Source organism: Larimichthys crocea, chromosome XX (assembly GCF_000972845.2).
Source record: "Larimichthys crocea isolate SSNF chromosome XX, L_crocea_2.0, whole genome shotgun sequence".
In the NCBI taxonomy this organism is placed as follows: Eukaryota; Metazoa; Chordata; class Actinopteri; family Sciaenidae; genus Larimichthys; species Larimichthys crocea.
In genome coordinates this window covers 8,195,630-8,213,410 of record NC_040030.1, presented here as the reverse complement: position 1 = coordinate 8,213,410, position 17,781 = coordinate 8,195,630, and the positions used below count along the sequence as shown (strand labels likewise).

At 41.1% G+C, this 17,781-nt stretch overlaps 1 protein-coding gene across 1 annotated transcript; it reads right to left on the bottom strand.

Annotated features, from left to right (window-relative positions):
- Positions 1 to 6,595: 6,595 nt before the first annotated feature.
- On the bottom strand, positions 6,596 to 16,938 carry st8sia1 (ST8 alpha-N-acetyl-neuraminide alpha-2,8-sialyltransferase 1). The gene is made up of 5 exons (XM_019273478.2): positions 16,070 to 16,938; positions 14,795 to 14,939; positions 9,971 to 10,080; positions 7,700 to 7,792; positions 6,596 to 7,128 (listed from the first exon to the last, which is right to left on the bottom strand). The coding sequence occupies exons 1-5, from the start codon at positions 16,246 to 16,248 to the stop codon at positions 6,648 to 6,650; spliced, it is 1,008 nt and encodes a 335-aa protein (XP_019129023.2). The 5' UTR covers positions 16,249 to 16,938; the 3' UTR covers positions 6,596 to 6,647.
- Between the last annotated feature and the right edge of the window lie 843 nt (positions 16,939 to 17,781).

Genomic DNA, 17,781 nt, shown 5'->3' with positions numbered 1-17,781 from the left:
GTTTTCAATCAACCCAAAATGGGATATGTCACCCCATTACTGGAGATGATAAATCTACCCCACTCTAGAGCTTTCACAGTACTTATTGCTGCACTAGTCGCACTGTAACTTGATTCTTTCGCTTTTTTGTGTGAGTCTCTGTGGATAAAAGCTTCAGCTGAATGTTATCTTATCTTATCCACACAAGGTTGTTTCAACAGAGAAATAAAGTTAGTAATTAGACACGCACATAGATAGATAGACAAAGATTTATATTGAGTGCAGCAGGAGTGTCAGTGATGCTATGGAAAGCAAATAAAGACAAGACATGGCCAGACAGTTGCTCAGTACCTCTTTCATTATAGACTTAAAGGAGGTGATCTGATCGTCCAAAATAGTGTTTACAGTTGGTTCACAGTCCAGTCACCAATCACCTCCTCCAGTCTCCTCTCGACTGGAGCTCTATATTTATTATGTACGACATCTGTGACAAGAATAACTCAGGAAAATGAAACATAATTGAATTTTGGGACAGGAATAGCAGAGTTTCAGTGAAACCTAATATGAATGTTCCCTTTGGCTTATTAAATGTAAACATTCCACTACACACAAAAACCCTTATATTCAGGTTAATGTCATGTGGTTCTGGAAAGGCAAAAACACTCATCCGCATCCAGAGCTGCTATTATAAGCTTTAATAGTGCAGAGGCTGTGTGCTTGCCAGAGAGACTGAGAGTTTTTTAACATTTGCTATGTTCTATGAGTAGGTTGCTTTAGTGCCAGAAATAGAAATAGGGGATACACTTTGCAGACTCTCACACTTCTTGCTTAGCATTTAAAAATAGGTGAGACATAACATTACAGAAAAAGACAAATAGCTGTTGTTACATGAACCTTAAAGCTCAAGGTTTTGTTTGATTTTAAGAAGCAAGTACAGATCTGTAGGTGTCAGAAATAGTCTTGGAAAAAAAAGCTGTAGTTTTCATCCGAAACTACTACATAGCTCTAAATAAATGAACCATGTATAGTGAAGAAATGCGTACATAACAGTGCACAGATAACAAAATACCCAACAGACTGAATCGAGCTGAAGCTCTTAACTGCCTAACAGAATGAGGAAGATTTATTACACGATCCTTGAAATCACAAATCGAAAAATAAACCAGAGCAGCAGAGGCAATACATGTCATGATGTTAATATCAAAAGTATTTTTCAGTTCCATGTTGCATCTTCTGGCGCTCTCTCCACAGTCAATTTCTGTCAATGTCCTGATCTGTCTGGTTTATTTCCCTGCAGATTTAAGAAATTAGATGTTATTTATGTTACTTGTCTCCAGGGCTGTACTTCTATTCCAGTAATGAACACAATTTAAAAAGCACTGCCTCTTGTTTGGCCCCATGTTCTGGTCTGCTTGGTGTACAACGTAGCAGCATAGAATAGGTGTTCCTTGCCAACCACATGCCCTTGAAACTCCTGTGGAGATTTTGGTTTTACACCCACAACTTCTCTATTTCAGTTCACGCTCATAGCCTTTTTTCATTTCAGCCACAGCCGGCAGCTGTTTTTAGCAAAAGAGGTCTAAAATCCCACTATACTCCTCCCCAGCACCAAACATTGTTACACAAAGTTAGCAACTTACTTGTAGAGCATAGCAGCCAGATATATTTACATATTCCCCTCGGGAGTTGGTGGAGACCAAAAAAAAAAAGAGCAAAAATAAGAGTCAGTATTGGATTTATACTTTCTCATACCCACAAATCAAAGCTGAGGCTGATCTGAATGTCATTAGTTTTACTTGTATTTGCAGATCATATACCAAAGTACTGGACGAGGATATGGATCACCAAAGATATTACAATTCATCCTCTGGCTACCATGAACGTCTAAATTATATTTAATCGCAGTCCATCTAATATTTACCAACTAACTGACTGCTGCTAACATGGCAAAAAAACCCTGAAAACCTTATTTATAGCAAATAGTTTAATCTAGTTAATACTTTTACAATAGATTCAATACATGATTTAATGTCACCTTCTGCCTAACTGCATACAGTCAATTCCAGACTTGAACCTTTTCCGTGCAGCAGCCTGCAAACAAACACGTTCCCTTCAAACCTCCGTAATTAAATCTCTATCATCCTTAATATGCTCCATCCTCTTAGCTATCGCTCCACACCAGATAGACAAATTAGGCCCTTGATCATAAACACAGCTCGTGTGAAGCTGAATGGTCCAGATGGGAACTGGAGGCCTGGGAGAGAGCTGTGTAGCTTTTTGCTGACACATCTTTAAAAATTCATGGCCCAGAAAAAACAGGCCATGCAGACATGGCTGTGGGTTTCCTCTGATGCCATTCCCCAGGAGCAGAAAAATTCATAACCACTAAACAAACTATATGGGCAGCAAAATTCCTTTGCACCCACACAAAGGGGGGAAACACAGGGATGGAATGAAACGGCTGGAAAAAAGAAAACAGAAATCACATGAAAGAAGTTTCAGGAAGATTTAAAACATGAGAACATTATGATATTTTTCTTAATTTCAAGCATATTGTGAAAGAGAACCACACAGCTTAAAGTGTTTTATCATTTTCCTTCTTTTATTGGATGCCATGTGTTCGGCCTTGTATATGGACATGTTTTTCTTCACAGTTTAATCCAGGCAACAGATAAAATTGGTTTAGTCCATTTTGAACTGCACTTCTGATTTATTTTTTTAAATGCTCAGGCAGGGTCGTTCACATCAGATCATTTCAATGAGCAGAGGTGACAGTTGGGATGGCGCTAACAGCAATGACTCCAAAAAGTTTTTTTTCCCTTCATCTCTTTGTAACAAATTCCGTAAAGGCAAATAAAGCACATATACATCTTTTATTTAAAATAACCAAGCTTGGCATAACATCAAATATTTAAATATGTAAGAAAGTTGAGCCCTCTGAACTGATATTGGTCAAAAATGAGTCAAACAGTCTTTACAAATGATTATTTTGTTTTGTTTTAACGATTTGTTTGGGACTTTTTAAAGCTGCTATGTGTGGAAATTTGTACATTGGCGCCCCCAGTGGTCAAATTATGTACGTACACTACTGTCCCCTTTTGTCCCTCTCCCTGATTCGCGATGAATGGGCTAAAAGCGACACACACACTGCACTAATATTCACCAGGATTATCTAAATTTTGACTTTTCCATCAGACAGTTTGACTGATCGCATATAAATACTACACATAGTGACTTTAACTTGGCTTTTTTCAGCCTAATCCAATCGGTAGTTTCATCAGATTAAAAAAAACAACAAACATCTGCATTGACTGTCTGACACATTTCATAGAATGTCAGTAGTTGTACATCCTGTCTTCACAAAGATCAAAACGTGACAGGAAAACCTACGTCAAAGACTCTCTGCTGTGTTAAACCTGCACTTAAGACATCAGCAATAACAACTTGCTCCACATAGCAGAAGACATTATCATCATGAGGTGAAAGAAGGCTACAGAACTCATAGTATGCACAAACACAGTGGCAGGGTTTTCAGCATCTTGCTTAGCAATCAAATGGCTGCTATGGGAATCAAACATGTGATCTTCCCATCATTAGACCGATCAATTGGTCACCCTGCAGCCACACATAGTTATGTTGGTTAAATGTGACCAGTTGGCAGGAAGGGGAAAGAACATGGAAAACAATACTGCGATTGTGTACGTGCAATGCTATATTTTCTTCGGTCTTGTTCCACTTTTTTTTTTCAACAGGCTTTCATGTTAACACTGGCAGCTTCAGAGAAATAGTTGGACATATTGGGAATTTTTTTGTGTGGTATCAATCTTCTCATCTAACTCTCAGCAAGAAAACAAAAAAAGCCAATTTCCCAAAACGTCCAAACCAATTCCTCTGATAAAAACCAAAAACATGATTATGAAATTGTGTTCAACGACTTGATATAAAACCCGTGACTGGAATGTAAAAAACAAACAAAAAAACAAACTCTATGGCAATGGCGATGATATTGCTTTTACATGTTCTTAGATGTCAGATCAAATACCGTTAAAAATGCATGACGCTTTTTGTAAAGAGTCATATCATCTTGCACATGATATGTAAATGTAAGCTGTGCAGGTTGTAGCAGGAAGAGCACAGTGCCAAAGATTCAGATGTTTTCTGTTCATTTGGACCTGTTGAGCTCAATGAAGTCCACATGTAACTTTTTGAAAAAAGTCTATTTATAAAGAAGAAATGGAGACCTAAATACTAATCGATAATTCTCCTAATGGACCAATATTTACAGAACAGATTCATCTCCCTTTTGGTCAGAAATCTCAGCTTTGCGTTGGTTCTTTTAGCACTCAGATAGGATGGAATGAGGGCATGAATCAGAACATAATTGAAATAGATACAAATCTGTGTACCAAAAGCACATATACATTAAAAACCGTCATGCTTACTTAAAATTCACACTATGTCACATCTCATTCATTCACAATACTGGGCAGGAGAGGGAGGAAAAAAAAAAAAAAAGGTGCAACAAATAAGAAACATCACAATCGATAAAACAAATTGGTCAGCGTTCATCAAGTCTCGAGGAGCCACATGTGCATTTGGACTGGAAATTATTTACTTTCACTTCATTCACTTCGTCCAACATGTAGCTCTCTTTTAAGTTAATTTTAACATAATATCAGGGGTCACTATCACATATTGTCCGAGCACAGCCAAGAAAATCAAACACGTTCAAAAGCATGATCAGCATTAGAAATATCCCTTGTTTGAATGATTTTTGTGCCTTAACACTCAAAGGCACTGGACCTCATTCAGTTTAACAGACAAGGAAAAGGACAAAAGCACGAGGCGCTGACACGTGCTTTACCTTGAGTTCAGAGGAGAATGTTGAAGGATTGTGGTACACTCCATGCACTTTCCATGCAGACTCATCCTTTTTGAGATGTTGTGCAGTACTGACGATATGGCACGGTCACATTTATCACTCTTAAATAACATATTAAAAGAGAGAACGATTTTTTCCATCCGTAAGGCCTTCAAGTACAAAGCCCAACCAGAAACTGTTACGCCTATCGTGCTGGCTTCTACATGAGCAACTTATTTTTCCCTCGTGGGCCGAATCACATAAAACAAACAAAAGAAAAACAACGTTACGATTCAAAAAACAGGACAGAGGCTCATTTCTTCCTGTTCTCCGATGCAAAATGTTAAAAACAAAAACTGCGGTTTTACAACACAATTTACAACATTTAAAGCCAACAAAAAAAAAAGAAAAAGAAAAAAAAAGAAGAAGAAGTCACCCACTTTGTGACATCATGTCCTCGAGTCTATTTCGGTCAGTATAGAGTCAGTGTCTCGCCATTCGAGAGCACAAAGACAGTGCAAGAGCGTGTTTCAAAGAGACCACTGTTCCTGGCTTGGCACTTGGCAAGTATAGTACAGTTACCAAGAGATGACTTGGTAAACGCCCCCTTTAAAGAAGCGGCTCAGGCTTGCCTCCTTGTGAGTCAGTCGTACCAAATAGTGGGTGACGATATCCACTTTGAGGTGAGGTACCATATTTTTTTTTTGCAACAAATGTTAATTTTTTGATTTTATATAATATATATATATATATATATATATATATATATATTATATATATTATATATATTATTATATATATTAATAATATATATATGTTGATTTCTCTCCCTTCTCTTGTGGCCACTGATGAACCTAAAAAAAAACAACAATTCACATTAATCCTGAAATCACATTTGGCAAGCAAAAAAAAAAAAAAAAAAAAAAAAAAATTCCCTTTTCAGCAAAGGGTTAAAGTGCAACTCGCTAAACATCTAGGCTATATATTCCCCATTTCTAAAATGGCTCCGGCTCTGAACTAAAGCTCTATTTGACGATGCCAATCAAGCGTTTGGATGAAGAAAAGCAGAAAAAAAAAAATCCTTTCAAACAAATACCAGCCAGCTTATTACCCACCACCCCCACTGCCAGTCTTTTCTTTCTTCCTCCATTAAGTTTCGGTTCCTATTCAAGAGCTACTAGGTACCAGGGCACCATTATCTCTGCCTTGTCTCTCTCTTTTCCCCAGTCTTTGAGTTTGCTTTATTATCCCCCTCCTCCATTCTCGCACTCCTTCTGTCTCTGTTTAACAAAGACCCAGAGGGGGGTTTGGCCCAGTTGCCCCATATGTCAGTCACATACTGTAGTGAGCATACCAAAAAAAACACAAAAAAACACAAAAAAAACATCCCCCACCCATTCAATTCCACACACTTTCACCTTCATTAGTCCCAGCCGAGGCTTTCCTTAAACAAATGCACATCCATGCACACACACAAATTTCAAAAACAAGAGGATGAGCTATTTGGGAATGTATAAATATTTTAAGTTGTGTTAATGTGTGTGTTAGTAGCGCCATGTGTTAGTGTGTTTTCTGTCCCTGATGCTGCTGGTCTGGGTAGAGGACATTCTCATGATAATTAGGGGATTAGTTGCGGAGGGGGCAGGAGTGTGTATGGACACAGATGCGGTACCGAGGTTCCTCAGAGCAAATGTGCGCACCCGTTTTTGTCACGACGACAACGTTCTGCTGCCTCACAACCCCCGAGTGTCTTCATCTGCTTCCTGTAGCTCGCTGAACTTCCAACTAGTTCATGTCGCTTCAGCTTTTAACTCCCACCCTCCTGCGGGGGGCAGTGTCCCACTCTCATGCGCAGCGTGCCAGTTTTGTGGAGGTGCCAAAGCTGGACAAATTCCTCAGGCATAGCGTGGAACCATTTATAGGGCAGGATGTTGTCGTAGTAATGGTGGCTGACCGGCTGCTCGTCCAAGCCGACTGAAAACGGCCAGAAGCCGTAGGCTATCACTTCCTCGCACAGCCCCAAGGCCAAGCTCACCAGGAAGAGCCCAGTGGAGAGGCGCTTGGCGTGCACGCCGCGGGTTTTCCAGAACTTTCCCACCGTGCGCAGAAATTCAGGGTTGGCAAAGAGCATGGTGAGGTTGGAAGAGGTGTCTGCCAGGGCGTAGTACGCTCGCAGCGAGGGGTCGGTGCCAGGCTTCATGGAGAAGGCTGGCATGTAGATGTAGCTGGAGCCGTAGACCTTCATATTGTCTACAAAAGCTTTTCTTGACCAGAGAAGGTTCTGAAATCTGAGAGTGATAAAGGAACAGAGTTATTCTATGTTTTCTGGTTGACTCATCTGCTCTCTCTTCCTTAGTTTTTCTGCTCTAGAAAGGAACTTGAACTATATATGGACAGATCCTGACACTTACTATTGTATCTCTCAGACCATAAGGGCAACATCTAGCAGCAAATCTAACCGCATGACAATTTAAACCACAATAAAAATCTACTTTGGCTCACTATGTAACACGACTCTAGTAAATTACTTAATTCGTTTGTCGTTAAGCTGTAAACCTAATGGCACGATTATTATTTCAACATTATTTTCTGTCCTTATTGGATCAGCCTTGTGCCTGCAGCAAGTCGATTTAATAAAAACTAATTAAATCGCATAAATCACAATTATTTAAATTGAGGATTTTCTTCAGTCAGGTTGATAACTTCATAAAATATGACGACGGACATTCAAAGTTTCATTCGAAAACCTCCATAGAAGCTTCGCATGTAAAAACAATGACAATCAGCCCGAGTGAGTTATCAGTATGTCTGCAGAAGTGCTGAACGTGCAGTGTTAATTTCCACTTCGACTCTGACGACCTTTTCTCGATGATGCTGGGGTTGGCTGTAACCAGATGTGTTCTGGTTCCCACGTCCTCCACGTATTCCTTCGAAATCGGTGGAAGGTTGCACCTAAAACGAACAAAACACACCATATATTGAACATTTCACATACTCTCCATGTACACACACAGCTACTGTGTTCACCTCTTCATGATTTGATTATGATAGCGACGTGGTGTTGTGTGTGTGTACGCGTGTGCTTGTAGCGGAAACGACATGTCAACGATCATTAATTACTTGGAATGAGAGCTCATGCTTATGTGACTTATTTAATAGAAAAGCAATTATAAAAAGGTGTATTCTTGTTCGAGATTTGAAGGTGGGCAAGTCGGTACAGTCACGGGTGTGTTTGGGGAGAGAGTTCCAGAGGGAGGGGGCAGCTGCAGAGAAGGCTTTGTCGTCCCAGGTTCGGTCCTTGGTCCTGAGTGGTGGAGTCAGACGAACTGAATATGCTGTGGAACTGGGAGCCAGTAGAGTTTCTGAAGGACAGGAGTGATGTGATCACAGGTGCGGGTGTGGGTGAGCAGACGTGCAGCAGAGTTTTGGATGTACTGTAGTTTATTTAAAGTTTTGGACACGGTCACATGCACGCACGGGCAGTCTTGGTTTTATCTGTAGAGGCAGATGTGTTATCAAAGCAAAGCATTCTCACTTCTGTTTTTGTGTCACTTGGGTGTCATCTTGAAGACATTTAACTATATCGTTGACTGTGTCATCTTTGAAACGAGCAAACATGACCAACTGGGCTTCTCCATTCACGTCAATAGACTTGTCTAACTCTACCGCAAAAGATCCCACTCCTTTCAGTTTGTCGGTTTGTCCACCATGGTTTCAGCTATGATAGCTGTGGCTGGTGCAATTAGATCCTCAGTAATTGTGTATGGCTTTTTAGCTTTGGTGTCAAGCAAAGCTACCTGGTAAGAAGCTTGGAGGGAAGTTGCTGAACTCTGATGTGATTTTGCGCCCCCCTTGAACTTGGGACAATTTTCGCGTAAAAAAGTCAGCAGTCTTGCCCACTGACGATTGATGCCTGGTGCTCAGATGCCGCTGCATGTTGTGCATTATGCACCTCTACACATAAAAAACACAGAGGCTGCTGAGGGTCCGAATCAGTTGCAGTAAATCCCAACATGACGTATTCTTCTTTATACAGTCTCTTTTTGCTGAGTCTTTTTTAAAATTTGAGCCATTTCTCCATCTGGTCAAGTTGAAACGTCTCCTTCTTTTTCTTCTTCTTCTTCTTCGTGTAACTGTGCCTATCATCTACTTTGTTTGTTTGCAAGCTAATGAGTTTTACCACATCAGCTTCCTGCAAATATTTTTATATTTATACTCTGTAGTTTGGCTAGATTAAGGTCTCAGTCACATTTGAATAAAATAATATTTTTTATCCTTTTATCCCTTGCAATTACACCATGGACCACTAGGGGTCCACGGACCCCCGGTTGAGAATCACTGTTGTAAACAGTGATCCTACGAGATCCTCAGTCTTAAACACTCCATGACTTGTGACATACTGTCTTTAGATGTGGGAGTGAATTTAGTCTTTAAGTTTTCTAGTGTCTGGCAGGCACCACTGCTGCCAAACTGGGAACAAAGAGTCTGTTTAAGGCATGAACTGGCAAGACACAAGTAACAGTAGAGAAAAAAAAGGCTTCCCAAGTGATAGTGATAATACTCAATCGACTAACATGTGTGCAAAACACAGAGAAAAGGCTCGGATCAGCAGCTACTCTGCCCTGGACTTCTCTAGAATACATAAAGGAAGTAGGGGAGTGGAGGATGTCGGCAAGGGTGACATCCATCATGAACAACTCCTCTGACCCTCTGCATGACTGGAAGTAGCTCCTTCTGCAACAGACGGATACTCCTCCATCAAAACCTACATGAATTCATCTCTTTGGCTACTTTCAAGTAGAAAAACCCAGTCACCTCACGTTTCACGCTTGTTTCAAGGAGCGCTTCTTTTATTTGGCACCACCAGAGGGTTTCATTCTTCTTTATGCCTTTCTGCTCATCTCCTCTTCCTCCTTAAGCTTGGTCTACTCCGATTTTGCTTACCCTCGTCTAACCTCTTTCCTCTCTTGGCATCGGTGTGGCCCATTTTTCTATGTCTGTCTTCCTCTCTTGGCCACAGTCGACATCAGCTCTCATTATCGCTGATGGTGTTCAGCTATTCTCTTGGGCACGGCTGATTCACATTTAGAGAAGCAGTGAGGAAATGATATATATATATATGTTCCTCACCGCATGATGAAGTCGGCCTGGTCAATGTCCCGTCCACATTTGCTGTGCCGGAGAATGCCACCGTTGCCCACCACCGCACACTTCTTCAGGGGCAGCTGCAGAGGGTTGTCCTGGGCAGAAGGAAACATGCAGCTCTGTTAGTGTACGCACAGACATAAAACACACAAAGCCGACTTACACACATGCACAAAAACAAATGATGCACAACTCAGATCCCAAAATTGGGCCAGGTGCATAAATCACCCTGTGTTCAGCAAAGTGCAGGGCCTCGGCGTACCGCTAATTTCCTTTCACAGCCTCGTGTGCTGACAGACGAAGCTGCAAAAGCAAGTCGAGGTCATACAGCTTATGAATCAGGTTTCATTTCTGCTTCATTTAAAAATACCAAGCAGACATAGAAAAAATTTTCTACTGTGTCTGTGTCGGGTCCCTTCAGTGTTTCTTTTTTTTAATTTATTAAATCATGTGTCAGATGAACCCCTTTATATCACTATATCATATCATTATATCATATCATGTGATGTTTCAAATTTGTTCACTTAAACTGGATATTATTCAACTATTAACTATATCAAAGTGGATATTTTTCTAGGCTAACTATTTCATCCATTAACTCAAGTTACTTCAACCATGCAGGCAAAACTTTTATCCAACTATCTAAACAATTCATCTTTTACTTTCATCCATTTATCCATTACTTTTAACTATTTGAACACTTCATCGCTTCCATTTTTTGTATACTTTTCTAACTGTATATATCCATTAGTTTTTTAAATCAGTTCATATTTTTTCTAATTAGTTGAACTACTCCACAATATTTCCACACACACACCCTTGCTGCACCCTGCAGAAGTACCCCTTACGGTACAAGTAGCTCTGGTTTGAAATCACTGCCCTATCATCATCTAAATTAAAGCCCGGTATAGCACAGTATTAAATCTGTTACTGAGAACACTGAAATACCTCGCTTCATGAAACAAGAGCCAAAAATGTCCTTTCTCTTTGCCTCGGCTGCATGTAAGTCGGAGGCATGGATTAAGCGAGATGGCGGAAACAATTGTGCTCATTATTCCCCTTAGAGTGCACACACTTGAGAATACACACACACATATACACACACCTCTCCTTGCCCCTGGGTCTCTTTTAGACCATGACAGGGAGTTGAGTCAGAGGACAATACCCTGTTACCGCAGAGGGGGACACTTATTACAGTAGCATGTGGTTCAGCTATGTACGGACAGTTTTACATCCCCTTACATCCCATATCTTGGGTTGTTCATTTTAATGTAATGAACAGCAGCAAACCTCAGAAACAGGAATTAACCTATTTAACCTTTATATGTATCAGTATCAGTTTCATAATATGAAACAAAAGAAAGTCGGTTATTTATTTAGAGTATAACTTTTATCCCAGCCCAACAGAAGAAGAAGAGCTCCTGTGAATCTCTTGTACAGTCCAGTAAACTGTGTGTATGTTCTGTTTGAGCCATTGAACTAACTAGCAATTAACTATCAAAGCCCTAATTGGCACATTCCCTGGCAGATGCTCAGATACTGTAGCCGTTGCCAGCTTGTAGTGAGGCTGGTTGTCTGTTTTCAGACCTGCAATCACACAACTGGTAGTTGAGGAGGCAAAGAATATGAATGTGTGAGCTTGTGCTTTGTCCATCCCACCTAACTACCAGTTATCGTCCTTCTGGGAAACACATATAACCGTACATAGAGGAAACCACACTACTAGAAATAGGTCACGCAAACGTTATAACACAGCCAAAAGCAAAAAAATTGTACATTGCAGCGGGGTGTCACCACAACCTGGAGTCTGGAGCTACGTCCCAGCGACACGGAGGAGTGATGGATGGAACATAAAGAAACCCATCACAGTGTAATGATTAGCTAAAATCGTTGTGGGATGTGGGTTGCGCCCATGAAAAACTTCTGTTCTGACAATGCCGAACAGTTTTTCTTTGCTGTTGACTCTTGATGATGTTGTTTGGTGGATTGGATCATTGAAGTCTGAAGATATCAGACATCAGCCTGGCACCTCCCAATGCTGGTCACACACTGCTGTGGGATGGCAAGTCAGCCACTGTGGTTGTGTTGGTCAGCCTGACATGAACTCCCAAATTCTGGAGGTCGTCTTTGATAAACCCTGCTCTGTGAGGGCGAGCATTGTCATACTGGAGGTTAGAGTTGGTCCCAGACTCTGGAGATATGGGCTTGCTACTGATTGCAAGATTTCATCTTCATATATCTCTGCTTTGAGATTTCTTTCTTCCCTTAAAAGCTTTTAAGATTTCATTGACATGTTGGCACCATTTACAGATGACTTGTTTGAGCACCCAGTCGTCATTCAGCCTGCCACAGGTCCGCTGATGATCTACGTCCTTCCCTACAAACATTGTAGCAGCCATCACCACAGATTTTGAGCTTCAAAACGGCTCTTCAGAAACCTGTGGGTGACGTCATACCGTCAGTGGTCTAGACCTGCTCTATATGAAAAGTGCCATGAGATAACTTTGGTGGCAGTGGTGGCAGATATCACATTGGTGGATACAGTATCTATGGGTCTGTCAATAAACCCCCCCCCCCAAAAAAAATATCCCCCAAATATTTCAATATTAAAAATGATTTGCCATTGTTGCTTGAAAATTAATTATTGATCAAAATATTAGCAGATTCGTTTTCTTGATAGACCAATCAATGAATGAACTTATTATGTCAGATGAGCCAATGTATTCTGAATTCAGAGCACACACACCAACGCTGTGGTTCAGCTCTTCATATTCTCATTTATTTTTCTTCACCTCCCCCCAACCCTCGCCAACCAACGAGTGTACACGGCTCACGCCTGCAAATTAGGGTCAGACATCCATGGCGTTTACCAAAGCAGGATATTAAAGTGCAGATCCGCGACACCGCTAATGGGAATCCAATCTTGATTATTAGTGAGACGCTACCCCCTCTCCCTGGATACAAAAACCACAGCAACAGCACTTACAGGAGAATTTCTCATTTTGTCCTGTTTCCAGGCACAAACACCCTCATCCACATGCGCACACACACACCCACACAGGCATGGAACCATGTAAAAATAGCCCTTATCTGCATACATATACACATGCACAGAGGCATAAATACACACCGCAGCTCCATTCTTGCACTGTGCTCGACATGGGAAGGGGAAATCACTGGGGAGGGAGAAACTTAAAGCACATCCTCCTACAGTCTTTCAGTTTTGCTATAACTCGAAGCAGACGTGGAAAAAGACAACCTCTTGAGTGATTTCATGGAAAAAGTAATACACATGATACAGAAACACTGCATCTGCACTCCTCTAACTATCCCATGTCCTGTCTGTATGGAAATCTTAATATGATGGACCTAAAGCGCCCGAAAGAAAAAGCGAAAGTCGCATGCAAACATTATAACTCAGCCAAGGAAAGAGTTGTACATTGGGGTGAGGAGTCACCATGACCTTGCGCAGGGTGACAGGAGTCTGGAGCTACGTCCCAGCGACACGTAGGAGTGATGGATGGAACATAAAGAGACCCATCACAGTGTAATGACTAGCTAACGTCACTTAAGAACAAAACAAAGCACGGTCAACCTCTGTGCGAGCAAGGAAAGGACAGTGATGTTGAGATATCCACCACCTGAAATGAATGTCGATCCATAAACCAGGACATTGCTTCTGGGAACACACAATGTTGTTGAGGTTGAAAATAATATTTTCTGTAAATAATATCATAAAGACTACGGTGCTGATCAAGCGGCATCCTCCGGGCCAGAAGCTGCAGTTCCTCAAATGGCCACTTGATATTGGCTACAGAACAAGTCAATCTCCATTAGACCCCATATTAAACTGTCCAGGTTGTAGGATTTAGTGGCATCTAGTGGCAAAGTTGCAGATTGCAACCTCCTGAACACCCCTCACATCATCGCTCCCCTTCCAAGCTAGTAGGAGAACCTAAAGTGGGTATAAAACTCGTGAAATACGTAACAGGGGTTATCTAGAGTTTGTGTTTGGTTTGTCTATTATGGGCTATACTGTGGAAACATGGTAGACTCCGTTCCCTCTGGCTTATGGATATAAATTCTTATTTTCAGGTTCTTATACACAAATAAAACCATACCTATAACTAGAATATTCCATATTTAGTCAATGAATTCCTGTAAATCTTACACACCGGACCTTTAAAATGTCCAACTTTAGCAGAAATAAACATGTTTACCTCCTGGTACAAAAATCTGTTCTGGTCTTTATAGCCAGTTTCCTCGTTCATGACTACTGTACAACTATCGCATGTCCTGTCTCTATGGAAACCTTAATTTAATGATCCTAAGACGACTTTGCATAGAAACACTCTAAAACTGAAAGACGAGTCCTTTCATTTAACCGACGTCTGCAGCATATTTTTAGGCGTCTTGTTGCTCTAAAAGACCCTTCCTCTCACATCACATCCTAATATGGACTCCCCTCACTCTGCAGAACACTACACCAGTAATCCTCCCTCCTTCAAAGGGGGAGTCTTCCTGCTACACACTGCCTCCCTCCCAACCTCCCTGCTTCCTTTATGGATCAATATTCATCCACGTTAAAACCCAACACAACAGCGAGCGAACCAGGGGGAAAAAAAAAAGATCTGATTTCATCATATGGTCTTAGTTAGTTTTCAAAAACACAGCGGCAAGTCATGGAGAAGTCTTGTGGCTCTCTGGGGGAAAAAAACAAATCCAGGCCAACGCGGTGAAGTAAAAGGTTCACATCCCGTCACTGTAATGTTATTTAACACCTCTTGTACTACAGCTTCTTCTACATACCTGTACAAACAGTGGGTACGTCTCATTGTTGACAATGTGCGAGTGGTAGAACTCGCCATCGTACCACAGGACCTTGCCCATCGGAGAGTTCTCCTTGGTCACTGCGAACATCCTCCGTGGATCGCAGCACTCTGTCAGCAGCTTCCTGTGCAGGGAGTTTGACATGAATTAGATTCAGCCGTAATAACTGCTTAATTATTTGCCAAGAGACAGCAAGAACAAGCCTTGTATTAATAAGACAGATGAGTGAGGAAGATGATGTGTTTTAAGTTATATATGACTGCAGTTTCGGGCTCATTGGACCAAACAAAAGTCTTTTAAAGCTCTTGTGGCGTTGAAACGTCAAATCACATTCTGCTCTGCAGGTGTCACCTTCCCTCTCATGATCCTAATCGGCTTTGCCTCGGAGAATTGTCTGCGCACATTCTCAAGTGAATAAGATTTAAATAAAGGCTGACACAGTGTAGCTAACATGCTCCGTTGAACCGGTGTGCCTTGAAACCCCCCGCCCAAAGAAAATAAACTGTCACTGTGCAAATGAGGGACCCACACCCTTTATTCTCTGTTGCACTGACAACCGGAAACACTGTCACTTTCAATGTCTACAGCCTAATTTAAATATATATAGTTTATTTATATATATATATTTGTAGTTCTGTTTTCTTCATTCTATAAAATGTAATTTAATTTTTACTTTTATATAGTTTTCTATTTGTAAAGATCTTAGCACAGGACTAATCTCTTAGCAGATTTCTATGCACATATTTAACCTCTTAGCACAGGTTTAATTTAAATGCAGATTTAACTCATAGGTTAACTTTAACGTATGTTTACATTGGTATAGGTTAATGCTTACTGTGTGTTTACTGTCACTGGATGCTTTAAGTATCTATTTATCTAATACCTTATGTGCTCTTATTGTAATATTCTAGTAGTTTGACAAGTTCAAATATTTTTGGGAGAATTAAAGTTGTCATTTTATGCAATATGTACACTAATAATCTTTTGATTATCATTGCAATCTCATCATAATGGCATTATGCCCATATGTTCAGGCTCCAAATACAGACAAAGGAGGTCACAGAGACAATGTGTGTTCGCTTGATATGACTTATTAAACATGATATCCATTGTTTGATTTGCTCAAACAGTGAATGTAAAAATAAATCAAACAAAAGCAGAGTCTCTTTGAGGACCCACACGAACACACACCGGGGGTCAGAGGGCCAAGCTTTGGGGAAACCAATGCACAGAAATCTGAGTCCTGACACGAACCTGTACAAATCGATGCCCGTCTGGTTCTTCTGCCACACTTCCCCCTGCCTCAGCACCTCTTCCACGATTTCCTTATCGCGGGGGAGTCTGTAACCGGGGTAAATGTAAAACCAGCAGAGCACCAGCACGCACAGAGCGGCCCACACCGACAGCTTGCAGCGGTAGCATCGCACCATCATCTTTTCCTTCCTCTCGTGTGTTTGCACGGCTCAGAACACCCGCTGCATGCACATCAACGCAGATGCAAATCAATTCAAATCTCTGTTCTCCGTCTGCTGCGAAATCCCCGTCTCATCCCGCAGACCGGGGGTGGAGTATGAATGGAGGGTTTTTTTTTTTTTTTTTGTGTAAGGTAGTCCGTTACCGGGTTGTTTGTCTCAAGCATCTGTCAGGAAATTGTTTTTTTTCTGGCTCTGTTGTAGAAAAGCAGAGAGGTCTGTCCCTGCAGGAGCAGTAGCTCACAGTAGGTTGCGGTTTTGTGGTGCAGTGTGTCGAGCTCTGCAGGAATCCGCTGCTCTGCTCTCGGTGCATCACCACCATCATTACAGGCTGCAGACTGTGAGGAATCATGCGGGGGCCCCCACTTCCCTTCCCCGCTCGCCGGTGTCCTGATGTATCCCGATCTGAAAAAGGGGGTCACCGTGTGTCTTTTTTTTTTTCTCCCGGGTCCTCTCCTCGGGCCCTCCGCCGTCAGCGTCCTGCTGCAGGCTCTGCGGTGGAAGTGACCCGGCCCAGTCCCAATTCACGCTCCCTCCACCTCCCCCTCTCTCGTCCCTCCTGTCAACACCCCCCTCCGCCTATAGACAAAGTGCTTCTTGTACTCTCCGAGCTCCGTCAGGCTCCACGCAAGTAGCACGGGTCAGAGACGGAAGTCGTTTTTCCAAAAAATAAAAGCACCAAATCCTCCTCATCTTCATCCTGTGAAGTTTTCCAGTGTAGCACAGTACAATTTACAACAATATCAATGGCAAACTTATGACTAGAATAAGATATAAAAGGCTTGTTCTAAGGTTATAAAAATATAATTATTCTATGTTAAAGTGATTAGACTCATCATTATGAATATTGTATTCAATCTCTGGCATATTCTGGAAATAAATTTTGCACACTGGACCTTTAATGTTCACATTTTCAAAGACTATGCTTCACTTAGTATCTAAAAGTTTAATTTTAATTTGGAGTTGCTGGTGTGCAAACCTCACCAAATCAAATAAACAGCAGGACAGAGCTGCAATTTACAAGACAAGACAAGATGGATAAGATATTGATTCCCTGAAGGAGAGATTCAATTTGAGCTGCATCGTTTTATCAACTGGAATATTGTTTTCCTTTGCATGATATACTGCTACTGAAATGTAGAAGAAAGTTTTGGGTGGACAATGCTTGCGTGTGTAACTCATGTTTTTTATTGAAACATATGAATGTTTGAGAGGGATGAAAAGAAAACGTGGCATCTTGCAAAGTTACTGAAGCTCCCATTCAAATACTTGTTCAACAATAATTTATTTTTATTAAGTAGAAGATACACAAATGTATGTGCTTACATATGCATGCTGTCTTTTAATGTGCAAGAACAGATAGGTCCTTTAGTATGTTAGAAAATATTCGAAAGTTAAAACTGTCTTATTTTTCACTATTACTTTTAGTTTTCACACAGATAGTTTGTCATCTCAGCTGCATCGATACATTAATCTGAAATCCACTAAAACTAT